This window comes from Nansenia antarctica, assembly GCF_963989245.1.
Source record: "Nansenia antarctica genome assembly, chromosome: 19".
NCBI classification, from domain to species: domain Eukaryota; kingdom Metazoa; phylum Chordata; class Actinopteri; order Argentiniformes; family Microstomatidae; genus Nansenia; species Nansenia antarctica.
Genome location: NC_137692.1, coordinates 25,102,295 through 25,119,321, shown reverse-complemented (window position 1 = coordinate 25,119,321; position 17,027 = coordinate 25,102,295). Strand labels below are relative to the sequence as shown.

At 44.3% G+C, this 17,027-nt stretch overlaps 2 protein-coding genes across 2 annotated transcripts in view; both read right to left on the bottom strand.

The window, feature by feature from the left end:
* The window catches only part of mettl16 (methyltransferase 16, N6-methyladenosine), a 38,000-nt gene extending 31,564 nt beyond the window's left edge, over window positions 1–6,436 (bottom strand). The window contains exons 1-2 of the mRNA XM_080549114.1: window positions 6,299–6,436; window positions 5,371–5,510 (exon numbers count right to left, since the gene is read on the bottom strand). Coding sequence (XP_080405240.1) covers window positions 5,371–5,498 — 128 coding nt within the window. The 5' untranslated portion in view covers window positions 5,499–5,510; window positions 6,299–6,436. The remainder of the gene's footprint in view (window positions 1–5,370; window positions 5,511–6,298) is intronic.
* A 5,731-nt stretch (window positions 6,437–12,167) lies between these two features.
* The window catches only part of pafah1b1a (platelet-activating factor acetylhydrolase 1b, regulatory subunit 1a), a 71,117-nt gene continuing 66,257 nt past the window's right edge, over window positions 12,168–17,027 (bottom strand). The window contains exons 9-11 of the mRNA XM_080549199.1: window positions 15,829–15,930; window positions 15,060–15,216; window positions 12,168–12,774 (exon numbers count right to left, since the gene is read on the bottom strand). Of these exons, the coding sequence (XP_080405325.1) occupies window positions 12,701–12,774; window positions 15,060–15,216; window positions 15,829–15,930 (333 nt within the window). The 3' untranslated portion in view covers window positions 12,168–12,700. The remainder of the gene's footprint in view (window positions 12,775–15,059; window positions 15,217–15,828; window positions 15,931–17,027) is intronic.

Genomic DNA, 17,027 nt, shown 5'->3' with positions numbered 1-17,027 from the left:
CTCTCTCTCTCTCTCTCTCTCTCTCTCTCTCTCTCTCTCTCTCTCTCTCTCTCTCTCTCTCTCTCTCTCTCTCTCTCTCTCTTTCCGTCTCTCGCTCTGTGACATCTGAGCCCCTCTCTCTCTCCCCACCCCGCTCCTCCCCCCCCTCCTCTCTCTCTCTCTGTGTGACATCGGAGTCTCTCTCTCTCTCCTCATATTCCATTTGCACCTGTCCATCTGCCCTCCCTACCCTCATCTCACCTTCCCTCTGTTCTCTCTCTTCTCTTTCTTACTCTCTGCTCTCTCTCTCTCGTCCAGAAAAGCACACAGTATACAGTACCCCTTTACCTCCAATTTTGTAATACTCATCCCTCTCTCTCTCTCTGAACTTCCCTCTCACTCCCCTCTTCTCCTCGATCTTTCCTTTTCCCTCTCCTGGAGCTCAGCGAGAGTGAGAGTGAGAGGTGGGAGAGAGAGAGAGAGAGAGAGAGAGAGAGTGACTCCCCCTGGGATTGACTGTCTCCCCAGATTACTGTGATCCCTTAAACGGCTGCTTAAATATCAAACTCAGCAGATTAGTTCACCAGAAATACAGAACTATGCTAATCCAACAAGTCACAGTGGCAACAGAGGGGGGGTGGGGGGGGCTCCTTTCACTGGTAAGGAGTGAGAGCCAAATATCCACGATGTGTAAATCGAAGCTGTAATTGTCAAGCTAGAAAAAATATATATTCAACGACGAGTTCCCTTTCCGTTTTTAAGACGGACCCACATCTGTATCTACAATAGATCATTCCCAACATGCAACAGACTGTACCTACAGGGACAGTAGAGGAGGAGCGTGCACACACACACAGCAGTTTTAAGTTCCTCCGTGTCCACACCTCTGATGACCTCACCTGGGACGTGCATAACAAACAGGTGGTGAAAGAAGCACAGAAAGCGAGAGAGAGAGAGGAGAGAGACAGTAATAGCCTCTTTCGCACCTCTTTCACGTCAGGAAAAGAGAGAGAGAGAGAGAGAGAGAGAGAGAGAGAGAGAGAGACAGAGAGAGAGAGGTGGAGAGGAGGTGGAGAGAGACTAATTGGAGTGGAGTGCCAGTGTGAGGCTCTCAGGCTCTCAGGCCTTCAGCTCGTCATTAGCACGAATCAAAGGCAGAGGCCGACTGCACAGGACAACCTCTCATCCTGTTCATCTGCACCTTCAAACACACAGACACACGCCTGCCCTGCCAGAGACAGGAGGGAGGGAGGGAGGGAGGGAGGGAGGGAGGTGGTCTGGAGAGAGGAGAGAGGAGAGAGAGAGAAGCACAGGAGGTGGTCTAAAGGAGGGAGAGGGGGAGAGAGAGAGAGGAGAGACAGGAGAGACAGGAGAAAGGGAGAGAGAGAGAGGGGAGAGACAGGAGGGAGAGAGAGAGAGAGAGGAGAGACAGGAGAGAGGAAGCACAGGAGGTGGTCTAAAGGAGGGAGAGGGAGAGAGAGAGGAGAGACAGGAGAAAGGGAGAGAGAGAGAGAGAGAGGAGAGACAGGAGAGAGAGAGAGAGAGGAGAGACAGGAGAGAGGGAGAGAGGAAGCAGGGGAGGTGGTCTAAAGAGGGAGAGGGAGAGAGAGAGAGAGAGAGGGAAGGGAGAGACAGAGAGAGGGAGAGGGGGAGAGAGAGAGAGAGAGAGAGAGAGAGAAGCAAGAGAGAATGGAGACATTAGAGGAGATACATGTACTAAGCCAGACCGGTCGAAGGACAAGACAAAGAGGAAGGAGGGATGTCGAAAAAGTACAGAGAGACAAAGACAAAGACAAAGGAGGAGATCTGCCTGGTTGCGCCTGGTCAGCTGCCCCTCAGCGCCAGGTTTAGAGGTTTAGTGATGACCGCCGTACGTTTGACGAAAGAACAGAAAACCACCCCCGCGGTTTCTTCTCCTTTGTTCTGCTGCCTGGTGTGTCCTTCCTTCTCTGCAGCAGCGGCGTTATAAAGCCAGGCTGCGTCGGTTAGAGAAGGAAGCTTTCCAACCAGACCAACTCTGGGATTTACTCTGACTTGTCTGATATGCTATCCTCATAGACAACAATACAATTAGTCACTTCGAAATACCAAAATAGGGTCTTGATTTGTGTGCCACGATCAAGAGTGGGAGGATTTCATTCGTCCACAACCCGAGACTAGGAGGAGAATCTGACAGAAAGCGTAACAATGTGACAGGAGAGTCACACAATCACAAAAATGGTTCTCCCAAATCTTTCACATTTTCATGAGAGAAAATCACTCTCCATCACTCTGGCCTGGCAGCACAGATGTGATCTGAAAAGTCATTCAGGGAGCAGCGCCCCCCCCCCACCGCACAAAGTTCCCCCTACTCTCTCTCTCCCTCCCTTACTCACTCCCTCCATCCATCCCTCTTTCTCTGCATATTTCATATCACTGTATGTGTCCCAATTACTGGCAGACCTCGTCTAGTAGCCTGGGCTCCCTCTCTCCCCCGTCTGTGTCCCCCCAACCCTCCCACCGGCGTCTCTCTAGTCCCCCCCCAACCCAGCCTCCCTCTGTCTTCTCTCTCTTCTCTCCATCACTTACCAGGACAGGAGGAGATACGCCACTGCCAGAGAGAGGAAGGAGAGAGAGAGACAGAGACACATGGAGAGAGAGAGAGAGAGAGAGAGAGAGAGAGAGAGAGACAGAGACACATGGAGAGAGAGAGAGAGAGAGAGACACATGGAGAGAGAGAGAGAGAGAGAGATAGAGATTGAAGACCCACCTCTTCATCCCCACTACTTTCCTGTTACAGTTTCTCTACTGTAAATAATGATCTTTTTTAAAAAAGAACACTGTCCCTATTCCTAAATATAAAAGTAATTCTTCCTTCTTCTAGCATTGTGACTGCCAAAGGACCCTGGTCCTAACCCTGGTCTAACCCTGGTCCTAGCATAGATTACTTATTCTTATGATTGATGACTGATGGATAGATGATTCGCTTACTTAGACAAATGTATTTGTTGTAAATTGCTTTGGATAAAGGCGTCGGCTAATGCTAAATATGTAATGTAAATTAGGGGTGTAACAGAGTATTTTGTATAGTATTCATACTGAAAGTCTTCGGTACAGGTCTTTCAGTTTGGTTCGCGATTTTGATTTACTTTTCAGTAAATTGTACTTTTTTACACAGCAGTATTGACTTTATTTAAGAAAGAAAGATCCACTGTTTGTTCAGTAAACCACTATTTAATAATAATTCAAAAACATTTTATTTGTATGTTTTGTGATCACTGTTACCCTGCTATACCGAAAACGTACCAACGAACTGTGACTTCAAAACCCACGTACGTACTGAACCAACATTTCTGCTTTTGTGAACCGTTACAACCCTGATGTAAATATATATATAGAGAGACAGACAGACAGACAGACAGACAGACAGACAGACAGACAGAGAGAGGGGGAAAGAGAGAGCGGAGAGTCAGACCATCCATTTACCATGAATCTCCCTCTAATAACACCAGAAGGACACGTCCATTCATCACCAGAGAAGCGGAACTCTTGGTCCAGTCACTTGATTATGATTATTACTGCAACGCACTCATAGCTGGGCTCACCGCCTCTGCCATCAGACCTCTGCAGCTCATCCAGAACGCTGCTGCCCGGCTGGTGTTCAACCCAAATTCTCCCATGTTACCCTCCTCTCCTTCACATCCTTAACTGGCTCCGATCGCAGCTCAGATTCAAGGCTCGGGTGATCTACGCCTACCAGGCGGAAAGGGAACAGCCCCTTCCTACTTGCAATCAATGGTCACCCTCAAACATCGGCCCGCTCACTCCGCTCTTCCACCACCTCTGCTGGCCGACCGGCTCCACCTCCTCTATACGGATGCAGCAGTCGCGCTACGCGGTCACGACTCTTTACTGTCCCGGCTCCCCGCTGGTGGAACGAGCTTCCCACTGCTGTCAGGACTGCAGAGTCACTCCCTATCTTCTGCCATTGACTGAAGACTGAAGACCTCCATCTCTTCACACTACATCGGGCGTTTCCGCTCATCAATGCACAGATGGGGCTTGGCCCCAAATGCGTCGTGCGAGTGTGGCACAGAGGACCAAACCGCAGACCATGTTATCCTGGATTGCCCGGTGTACCACCCACCCAACGGGATGCATGGTCTGTCGGTATTAGATGACGAGACGATGACGTGGCTTCTGGAGGGGTGTCCAGAAATATAGCCCGGGTGAGCCCCTCAACCAGGTCTCGGGGTGGTAAAAGGGTAGTAGCCCCTCGGCCCCGAGCCTGGTGGAGTGGAGAGGAAAAACAACTACCCATACGCCGAAGAAGAAGAAGACACTACATCTTAACAGTCCCTCCTGAGATATCAATTTCCCCTCTAAAAGAAAGCACTACAACTGCCAATGGAAACCCTTTTTTCTGCTATGACTGGTGGATAGATGATTAACTCATTTAGTCAAATGTATTCGTTGTACGTAGCTTTGGATTAAGGTGTCTGCCAAATGCCAAACATTTAAATGTAACACACACACACACACATGCAATTACAGTATCTCCTGCTACACACATGGGTAGTAGTGTGTGGTACAATAGCAAGATTAGACAGTGTGTGTGTGTGTGTGTGTGTGTGTGTGTGTGTGTGTGTTAAGTGTTCAGTGCTGCTTAGCCCCGAAATATTTGATTCCCTGTTTGTATAATATAATTTGTGGAACCAAATAAAGTATTCAAATGTGTGTGTGTGTGTGTGTGTGTGTATGGTTCATATCACATCTTCACACTATGCATAGCAAGCAGAGGTCAGTTTCTCTAAAGCTTTAATGTATTAATGTAAATAACGCTTCATTCCTCCCCACAACCCAGCTGCAAAGAGAGAGAGTAAACATTTTCTAAAATCAATGTTTGCAGGTCAATCAGCTTCTCAAAATCTGTTAAATTAAGAACTATGCAGGTCTAGGAGAGGCATGGGCCTGGATCATCAAAAGAAATTAAGTACCCTACTACTACTTAACACTAGAACAGCCGTGCTTTTTTTACCTACTATAAGAGTCCCGTCTTTACAATGCTAAGCTGCTACTTACACACTACGACCAATAGTTGGGTGCTTGTAAATTAGCCTGCCTCCTACACAGATAACTGCTAAACAGCTTCATACTAGCTTATCCTGATGTGATTTTGGAAATGTAAGGATACTGGGTGGTAGCCTAGAACGCACATATCTAGGAAAAGTCATGAAAGGAGGATCCTGAAATTTGATCGAGTGCAAAGATAGAACATGTCTTTACTCACAGGGGTCAAATGACCCCTCATGGCTGTTCTAAGCCACGAAGCTTTCAGGAGACTGATCCCTGAGCGACACAGAACACCAGTGAACGAGCTACAACATTGTGTATGAGAGAGGTGCTGCTTACATGACTCGGCCGGTCAGGTCTGTGTAGACGTGCTTCTGGAACTCTTCATACTTGGAGGCCAGGTAGGCGAAGTCTGGAGGCTTGTCCTTGTAGCGGTTCCGCGGGTGCATCGACTTATTCAGGGCCATGGTCACCTCTCACTGTGGAGGAAGGAGGGGGGGTGACGTGAATATCCACATGAAAACATTAAAGAACTGTATAGTAAAAACTAAAATATATTTTTATTTTATATAGATATATATATATGTTACGGTACATGTGGGAAAACTAGGGTTAGGGTTAGGTGCTAGGGTGACTTGGTACATGCTGGCATGTCTAACCCTAACCCTAGTTTTCCCACATGTACCGTAACATATATATAAACACACACACACACACACACACACACACACATTTGCTAGAAGTATAGGGTTATACTAGTATGGCAATGCCTCTAATAATGCAGCAATTAGTAAACTAAACAGAAATACTACTGCAGCCTAAAAGTTATATATGATTCATAGGTAACAAACAACTGAAATTAATTAATCTTTATTTTGAGTTGTGTTTTGATCATGGAGTTCAGCATTTCTGAAAAGTACATATCCCTACTGTGAATATATTTTAACAATTTAACTCAGATTGTGTTGTGTGAAGTGTCGACATTAGTCTTGCATTGACAAATGACAACATAATTAAATTAAGATTATAAACCCCCATCCTTTTAATATTGCATTTAAATTACAAAATACTTAAATTAAGATGATATAATGATTAAAGCACTTTGAGCTGCAACGTTTGCAGGAAAAGCGCTATTCAAATAAAGTTATTATTATTATTATATTATTGACACCATGCTGGATAGCAAGAAAGATCCATGCACACATGCAACTGAACACAAGAAACACAACAGTGTGACTCTCAGAGGTCATATTGCAAGTCTGCTTACCGTGAATAACTATGGTTGATATTCTTGTGTTGAAATAAACTCGCAGATCTGTCACACGGGATTACAGATTAAATTATTCTATTAGCTGGTTATCAAAGTTGGTTGATAAGAAATCACGTTGCAATACGTTTCCACGGCGTCTTCCGGGATGGTAGATGAGGTCACAACTCAGCGCCGAGGAAAGCAAAGCTGACGTCAAAATTGGGCGCTGTGTTCGAAATGGCATACTAGCATACTGCATACTACATACTGAATACTACATACTGCATACTACATACTACATACTACATACTAACTACTACATACAGATGCAACTCAAAAAATTTGAATATTGTGAAAAATGTATTTCAGTAATTCAGCTTAAAGGATTAAACTTAGATCTTATATAGACTCATTACATGCAAAGCGAGATATTTAAAGCCTTTATTTGTTATACATTTGATGATTATGGCTTACAGCTTATGAAAACCCCAAGTTAAATATCTCAGAAATGTTTAATATTACATGAAATCAATAAGAAAAGGATTTTAAATACAGAAATGTCAGCCCTCTGAAAAGTATAATCATGCATATGTACAATGTAATGAGTCTATATCATATTTAAGTTTAACCCTTTAAGTTGAATTACTGAAATAAATGAACTTTTGCACGATATTCTAATTTTTTTAGTTGCACCTGTACATACGTATGCCATTACCAGCAGACTGTTCACACTGAAGATGACTGAAGATGATGATTGTGCAACCATAGATATAGAAAGGTAGATATCTATGGGCCAGCTGACCAAAACATCATAAAGGAAGATGGTTTGTACCAAAGTAAACAAAGGGGGAAACTGTTACTTGTTTCAGCATCTTCTAATGTAGGAGTTTATCCCTCCTTTGTGAGATTCCATATCCCCTTAAAAGACTTAATAATAACACACTGAAATCTGAGAAGTCATCAAAAATAAATCTAATCTTAATCTATTTTAGTGTCGTGTCCATGTATTTCTCACAATACTCACCCAAATGTTGACATTATAATGTTTGTTATGAAAGTCTTTTTTTATTTACACTTTGATTAAAGACAGGCTTATCATTTTGATAGTGTTTCAGTTTCTTGTGCTGGTGTTTGATAACAACTTGTGTGACTTTTGATGGTGTTTTTACCATCACACTGTAGAAAAGCTTTATGCCATAAAGCTACAGACTATTAGTGTGTATGGGCCGGGGTAGCCGAATGACTAGGATTATATTTATTTACATTTGGATGCTGTGTTTATAATCAAAATGTTAATATAGATATAATGACAGCCACAGATGGGGTTATGCTTCATATATGATCAGATTATGTACCATAATAACTGGTGTCTAACTGACTACATATGCCATATGAATTCACCATCTGCCAATAAAACCACTCCAAGTAATGATGTCAAAGAGCGGTAGAATTAACATCATCCTGTTAGAGACGCAAGAAAGTATTGACATATTGTCCGACTGCAATGTTCGAACAAAATCAATCATCTTAATGTTCGTTAGTGGTGTCAGTTAATCTTACGCCAGTCACATTCACTGTGAATGTTACCATTATCTTCAGGCATACCTCACAGGACTGCATATCAATAATTAAATCCCCATCATTTCATATTCATATTTCATATGAGCAGTTTACTGGGAACATGTCATGAACACAATGAGTAATGTCCGTAGCCCTGGGCAACCAACCAACCCATCAGTTCAGACCAAAGACAAAATACAACAGAGACCAAAGAAAGAAAGACACCCCACCCAATGAAAAGGACAACAAGGGACTGATTTTCAGATTTTCTTTAATTATGTTGCAAACAATAATGACATCCAGATATATTGTTAACAATGTTCTGTAAGTGAAGAGTGTGAGACCATGAAAAGCTAAAACAAAACAAAAATCCCATTTGGAGCTGTGAAGTCTGAAGCCCTCAATCTATTCACAAGGCAGGTTATAGCAGACAGGTGGACTTGAGGCTGGGGGGGGAAGGGGGTGGGGGTGGGGGGCAGCAGACCCATACACACAACGCAAACTTGTGTGTCAGTCCCTTTCGCCCAACCAAGCCAGTTCAGCATTGGAATTGCTTGGGACCTGCAAAATGGCAAAAGTGATTTCTTTCACAGGGCCACTAAGTCACTAAGTCAACCAACGCCTGTGTGGTAACTTAAGCATTCATTCAATGACAACTATACATTTACAGGAGAGACACGCACACACACACTCTCTCCTGACTAATTTGTTGTTGTTTGAAAACCACCTTCCTTGTCTGACCAAGAAAGGGAACGCCGTCTGTCCAATAAGAGTCAAGACTTAATCTCTGTCACAGGCCTGGGTTAGAATCTTCACCCAAGGACCTGATGTCATAATCGTTAAATCAGCCAATCACATGGCAGTGGTGGCTTTCATCAGCCAATCACATGGGAGCAGTGGCTTCATCAAGCCCAGAAGCCCAAATCCAACCCTAGCCCTCTATCCTCTAGACACCTGTCGAGATCTGAGAGGATCGGTTAGGTATAGGGAAGAGGTTAAAAATCTATGACCACATTTTAAAAAAACCTATTCAACCCTTTTAACATCTACGTACTCTTGAGTAGGCGGGGCTAGGGGGTGATCTGGCATCCAGGCAAGATTAGTTTACATCCCATCTCAACTGGCCAACATGGGGACTTTACACACAACAGAGCAGAACCCAAAACCCTACTGTGCTGGCTTGGATATTTTTCCTTCCTTCACATTGTCCTGTTCCAGAACCTTTTCAGCCACTGTGGTGGACGTGAACCCAGGCGCCTGCCGCTCGTAGCGCCTCAGCCGGGGCCGTCTTTGTAGTTTAGGGTATCCAGATGATTTAGGGGATCCAGACCAGGAAATCTTAATGCTCAAAGCTAAACCAGAATGTCCAAATGTTGCTCCATTCCATTTTATTTTTTTTGGGCTTAAGCTAAAACATGTTTTTAACAGCACGCCGGTGCTGCTGGTACATCTGCACAAGCATCACGTCCAATCGTTCTACTGAAGGCCGGTCGTACGGAGCGACAGAACGAACGCCCACACTCCAAAGGTCTCTCGCTGTCTGTGACACAGAGAGAAAGCAGCTTGGAGGAGCTTGATTAACCAGTCTCTATCTGACTAACGCACAGGGTTCTAGAGGAGGCATAAGTGGTATTTTCTCTAAAAGGACAGGGGGGGGGGAAGGGAGGGAGGGAGAGGGGTTTCTCTCTCCCTTTGGAACATCGAGTCGTCTGCCGTAATCCCATCGCATATATAAATAGGAAGGAGGAAGACAGTACATTTGTTCATTGAGCTGTTCTCCTTCGTACGGCGACACACGGGGAACAAACCGAGTCTTTCTACAACCACATACAACAGAGCTGCAGTCTGCAGTCATCATGCCAGCTGACCTGTCTGGTAGGGGAGTCTATCTGGCCGTATTTGGAGGATTTAGTCAATAAGCAAATACGATTCACATACACACTAGGACACCCGCTTTACTGACGACAAGAGTCTTTTCTTTTTTTTGTTGCGTTTTCTCTCTCTTTTCTTCTTTTCTTTCTTTACAGTACGATTTGTCAATTGGGGCCAATTAGCGATTAGCCTTCGACGGCCCCAGTGGGATGACCTCTGACCTGTGGTTGGAGCGCTCGCTCAGTGGCTAAATACACATTATTAGCCTGTTAGCATTAACCAGTTGGCCTGTCAGAATTAACCAGAGAACCCCCACCAGACAGCTCAACCTCAGATACAGGTTTACATGCAGCAGTTGCTATGTCAACAGGTCACAGAGGCTAACAACACTAGCCACAATCAGAGGTTTCGGCAGCACACAGCTACATCCAATAACACACAGGTAGAAACAGGGAAACAACTCGGCAAAGAAGCTGTAGATTAAAAAGATTGGTTAAGCAGTGGAATTCTTTATTATAATCATCATCATTATAGAATTGCATCGTAATGGAAAAAAGGCTAATTAAAAATGATATCTGTTTTACGCATTTATGAATACAACTTGAATTTTCGTACATTTCTGGATCAATGGACGTCGGGACCAAAGATCTAATGAGAAGCAGGGATGGATGAGCAAGTTAGTTGGGTATAATCTTGCTGCTTTATCCAGAGTAAGAAGGAAGATGGGGGGGGGGGGGGGGGGGGTTTGTTTTCCAAAAGGGAAAATGGAATGGTTGGGTCTCCATTGTTGGGAGGGATTTGGTTAGAATTAGTTCAAATTTCTTTCTCTATCGTTCTTGTTTGTTTGTTTTGCTATTCTTTACATGTACCACATTCAGCCTGGATCAGGAGATGAACAGAACAGGAAAGATAAGATGTCACTCAGGGGACATTTGTGAATGTTTTTCGAGTCGGGTCAGTCTGTGGAAGTTTAGCCTAGAGAGCTGTTCACTTCTAAAGCGCTGAGCGTTCGTTCTCCTGAGCACAAACACAAACGCAGCCGAGCCTCAGGACCAACGCCAGGGCCGGTCTGTGGCCAGGGAGCTGCTCCGGCCTTAGGACCAACGCCAGGGCCCGTCTGTGACAGGGAGCTGCTCCGGCCTTAGGGTGAATACCCCTTTACAGTTACCACCACCACCACCATCATCATCATCATCATCATCACCAGACAGATCTCTCTACAGAGAGCACAAGCATCTGCTAGCATTCTACCACTTCAAATGAATCCCCCTCAAGTCCACCAGTGGAGGGGCTGTAAATACAGGTTTGGGGCTTTTCCCCTCAGTAAAAAGCTTTAGTTTACATTTCATATTTTCATCTTTACACAGACACCACTTTATTACCCCAATTCATTTATTTTTTTTATCCAATGATACAGAAGAAATGTATCTTTTTTTTTTTTTTCCCAGAGAGAGGCTTTGCACATCCCCATGGTAAATCTACGGGGTGGAAACTTTGAATCTTTTAGTCCGACCCTTCTTCGGAGGCTAAGGCTCGCCTGTTCACAGCCCACTGAGGCTAAGGCTCGCCTGTTCACAGCCCACTGAGGCTAAGGCTCGCCTGTTCACAGCCCACTGAGAGGCTCGCCTGTTCACAGCCCACTGAGGCGGCGCTGACAACTGAACGTCAGATCACTACTCCTGTAGTATAGATAGACAATTGAAACCCAGCTGGAAAACTGATTGATCGGTCAGAGAATTCAAAAACACATACGGTCCTCTACACGTGTCGAGATGGAAAGAGAGAGTCTAGATCCCTGACGTCTACCCAGGGCCACGTGCTAGTGGAAGGCCGAGCTCTCGCCAGTGGCGGCTATAGAGCGCAGTACCGTGCCAAACAGACAGGGGGCGGAGCATCTCAGGGCGGAGAACCTCATTCACGCCAAGGCGTAAACAGACGTGTAGCCCAAATGCTAACTAACACAGCCACTCGTTACACAGCCTGGCCAGGCTATTCAGATGCCAGTGGAGACATGTCGTCATCATTTTGATCCTTGAACACGATGCAGAATTAATTCATAGGATATTCTATCTAAGACTAATCAAGAGAGGTGGTTAGTTACTCAGGTAGGACGCTTCGTTCGTCATGACAACAAGAGGACACAAAGCTTTTTTTCCCCCCCCAACCCCCAAAAGGGTCCAAAGATAATAACCGTTTGTTTATGCAGCCATTAATATATTATCTAGTTCCACATGGAAGAGAAATGGTATGCACACATCAGAAGTGATGTCACAAAGCTACAGATTATTCCAATAACAAAGCCCCCACAGACGACCATATTCCATCAAGGGGATTACAACTGGTCCTTTTGTCATATTTTCCCCCCTCAACCGGTCACCAAGCTAGTCACCAAGCTCGTCACCGACAGACTAAGACAGTTAAAGGAAAGAGGGGAAAGAAAATAAAGAAAAAAAAATAGACAGACAAAAATAAATCAGACACTTAAAGAAACGACACTGTCATTTTTAAATGATCAGTTTTTTTTTTGTGCCCTACGTACGTTTACGTTTTACACCCAGTCAAACACATCCGCCTTCGCTAGGTAAGGCTGTGAGTGTTGTGTGACCGACCAGCCAGCCCCCTGTGTTAAACCTATGGTACTTTCTAGAACAACGTTATGTAAATGTACAGTATACAATTTTGGATTCATCACCATGCAAGAATACTTTTTCGTGTGTAACATTTAATAGCTCAATCTACATCGAGAATAATTTACATGAAGGAAGAGGAGGAGGAGGAGTTATAGGACCAGAGAGAGAGCGCGGTGATGGGGGAGGGTAACCATGGTTATGATGCAGCCAGAGGAGACGGACATGGAGGGGCGGTGGGGGGGTGGGTGGGGCTGTGGAATGAGGAGGGGAGGGGGCGGGGGGGAGGAGGAGGAAGACGAGGAGGTGGGGGATCCAGAGGATGTTGGGATGGCGGTCCGACGATCTTCCAGGTCTGAGATCAGCGACACTCCCACACTTTAACTGTTTGATCTACGCTCCCGGTGACGACGTACGGCGCAGCCCTGTGGAAATCTGAGAGGAGGAGAATAAGAGAGAAGGAAAGAAGGAAGAATTTCATCAGTACAAAAACCAGGGTATATACAGGAATCTTGAGGTTAATTTGAAAGTGACAGTTGGATCTGAGTGACAGTTGACACTAGAACAGCCGTGTCTATGTTGCCTAGGTCAAACAGGCCGAAACCCTTAAAATATTTAAATCTAAGCTAAAAACCTTCATGTTTTGCACCAGTTATGATTAAACACAAACACTTCTATCAATGTCTTTTTCCCATTAACTATTGTCTTTTTAAATGTTTTATCTATTTACTTCTTATATTTGCTTTTATTCATTGTCATTTTTATTTTCTTATGCTCCTCTTGCTGTATTTTTAAATAATGTATGTAAAGCACTTTGAATTGCCCCTGTTGTATGAAATGTGCTGTACAAATAAACTTGCCTTGCCTTGCCTAGGTGTTTACACAGAGAGAGAAAGGAACACCAGGTACACTTTCCAGAGGAGATGACAGAAAGATATTCATGAACCTCAACATAGTAATTAAGGTTATTCATCTTCAACTTCGTTCAAGCTATTACCAACATTTTTGTTTGGGTATTTAACTAAATATAAACAAGGCCTCTGGTTACTTGCTTCACCACCCATATGAAGGAGGATAAACAGTGTTCTTCTATCCAACAACTCTTCACAAAGGTGCCTTTGTCTTCCCCGAAAGGTCTAGCATGCTCACATCAATCAATAGCTTACATCAGTGTGTGTGTGTGTGTGTGTGTGTGTGTGTGTGTGTGTGTGTATGTATGTATGTGTGTGCTGGGCTTGGCTTCAAACGCTCTGCCAGGGAAGCTGGCTGTAGAGCCGGAGAGCCGCCACCAGAGAGTTCCTCAGCCTTCATCCATCAAAAGCTTCAGATTTGGGGAAAAAGTAGCAGAAACCTGGAGCACTTGCCCCCCTGTTAGACCCCAGCTGGCAGCCAGCAGCCCCCAAACCCCTCTTATCTAAACCCACTACCGTCTCCTCCACACCGCCGTTCACCCCTCCAGAACGCTGTCTAACCCCTACACCTCCCCACAGGAGCTGCTAGCAAGATACACCTGAGGGGCATAGAAGGAGCTTCCTTCATCACTGCAGTAAACTACTAGCCTACACACACACACTCACACACACACACACACACACACGGACGCACACACACACACGCACACGCGCACACGCACACAAGCATAAGCTGTGACTGCTGGTCCTGTGACTCAATTGTGGTCCTCTGTTGCTAAGTTGGTAGAGTATGGTGCTAGCAACGTTTAGGTTATATTCCCGCTGGGACCATATTAGATTTTTTTTAGATTGGATTATCATTAGAAGAAATGTACCGTAGGCACTCACTATAATGTAAGTCGCTTTGAATAAAAGCATCAGATAAATGATATAGATAAAAAGATAAAGATAATCCTTCCCTTCCCTGCCCTTCCTTGAAGTAATCACTGAAATAACATTATTGGATTGCAATTAAAAAACGTTCCCAAGTTTTGTTGGTTGAGTGATGTCGTGTGGGTTGAGTGATGTCATCAAGGTAGGTATTTCAAACACTATTGGGTTGTTAAGTCGTGACGTGTTTCCGGGTCCAACGTTGGCTGAGGCGCTCTCTCCAAAATGTCTCAGTAATAATAATAATTCATTATATTTATATAGCGCTTTTCCGAGGCTCAAAGACGCTGACAATAATGGGGAAAACGGGAAAGTGCTGCTGTGTCCCTTGTTGTATGAATAGATCTGAGTCTAAAAAACGATTGAACTGTCATTCTACCGCTGTAGTACACTGGTACTCTGGTGCTTTAGTACACTGGTACTCTGGTGCTTTAGTACACTGGTACTCTGGTGCTTTAGTACACTGGTACTCTGGTGCTTTAGTACACTGGTACTCTGGTGCTTTAGTACACTGGTGCTCTGGTGCTTTAGTACACTGGTACTCTGGTGCTTTAGTACACTGGTACTCTGGTGCTTTAGTACACTGGTACTCTGGTGCTTTAGTACACTGGTACTCTGGTGCTTTAGTACACTGGTACTCTGGTGCTGTAGTACACTGGTACTCTGGTGCTTTAGTACACTGGTGCTCTGGTGCTTTAGTACACTGGTACTCTGGTGCTTTAGTACACTGGTACTCTGGTGGAGGGAATTTCTGGTTTGGACCCGGAAATTGCTAAACGTCACGTTTGAAGTCAGACTTAACAACCGAATAGACACTGTTGAAGTGTTGTTGCAGTTGAAGTGTTGTTGTTGTTGTTGTTGTTGTTGTCGTCGTCTCACCCAGAGAGGTAACAAAGTGTCCGTGGGCGCTCAGCGTCTTCATACAGCGCTTGTTCTTGTAGTCCCAGATCCTTAAGGTCTTGTCGTCAGCGCAGCTCAGGATGAACTTGCCTCCAGGGTGGACGACCATCCCTCTCACCCAGTTATCATGGCCGACCTGGAGGAGAGGGTTGGGTGTTAAGACTCTGAATAAACCCAATAAAACGTTTTATACATCAAATGCACAGGATGACAGTGCAATTAAATGATTTTAACAAGCTACCTCTCAACAGTGCAGTGAAATGCAAGGATATTAATAAAATCTAAGATTAAAACAACATAATAGATAACAATCAATAGTACTAATAGTAACAGTAGGAATATAAAAAATAAAAACAACTCTCAAGAGCGGTTTTAGAAACACAGTCGTCATCACAAAAGAAAAAATACTGATGTATGTAAATACATACACTGAAATAATTAATTAACTGATGAAAAGAACATTAAACAATACGTGAGTTTAGAATGATAAGGTTCTATCTCCGTCTAGGGCAGTTCAGAGATATTGAGCGTCAAAGTGTTTACATTCCATTATGTTTTGTGAGATGGAACCTTTGTATTTTATTAATTACTAACTCAAAAATGTCAACATTTAAAAAAATAACACCACACAGGCATTAATAAACACCTAATGGATCAGATTATGTAAAAAACTAAATGTTGACAGAAATGGAGATAGAACCTTATAATTCTAACGTCACGAATGGTTTCAGATGCGTCTCTGCCTCACCAGGGTCATGAGGCACATGCCGATGCTGACGTCCCACATCTTGATGGTCTTGTCTCTGGAGCCGGACAGCAGGAAGGGGCCAGACTTGCCGCTCTTCTTCGCCTGAGAAGGAAATTCACAATTTAATAATCTACTGTACAGAGGCTCGTATGCAGACCAGAGGGGCTTATAATAAAGTAAAACACTCGATTAAGTAACTAAGTAACTACATCCAAGTGCCCTGGATGGGTGGCTGTGGCGCAGGAGGTAGAGCCGCCGTCTAATGGTCGCAAGGTTGGCAGATCGGCGGTTCGAGCCCCGGCTGGCCACATGTCGAAGTGTCCTTGGGCAAGACACTGAACCCCAAATTGCTCCCAGTGAGCGGGCCGGCCGGCGACTTGCATGGTAGCTTGCCGCCATTGGTGTGTGAATGTGTGAATGAGAGGCCGTTGTAAAGCGCTTTGGATAAAGGCGCTATGTAAGTGCAGTCCATGTAAGTAACTTTTTGGTCTAGCAGTCCAGCTGTCAGGTGGATGAGAAGATGTCGCAGCCAAAATAGACATTTCACCCCAAAATAGAGGCAAACAAAAGAAAAACACACCAAACCCCCCCCCCCACACGACCCTGGCTTCTGTCGCAAAGAAAAAGTGACTAATTGTAATTGCAGCAGTTTATGTTTGTGACCCAGTGTTGGCTACCTGCCAAAGCAGCTGGTAGAATTCAGCCAGTGCTCAAATGTGACAGAGCTCCAATCACCATTAGTAGTACTGAGAATGATGTATGAATACATGTTCAGTTACAAATATATAATGTTTTACATGTTTTACATGTTCTTGCACTTAGTTGTACAGTATATTTATTCATAATATCCACTCATATTGGTACTGTATATTTTGTCTTGAGTATTGTCGTGTTGTCGTCTTGTTGTTGTATGTACTGTAGCTTGTTTAGTACGGTAGAATACCAAGTCATGTTCCTAGTGCACTGCACATGGCCAATAAAGGTGAATTTAATTTAATTAAACCGCCATAAAAATTGAAGCCCGGCCCAGCCCGGGCCCGTTGAGATGAGGTCCAAGCCCGACATCCAAGACGTTTCAATCAGCTTGAGCTGGAGCTCAAAAAGATACCAGAATTCTAGAAAACGGCCGTGCCATATCTCATCTATTGCGCACAACAGCAAAATACAGGCTGAAAATGAAAACTCTACTGTGCATCCTA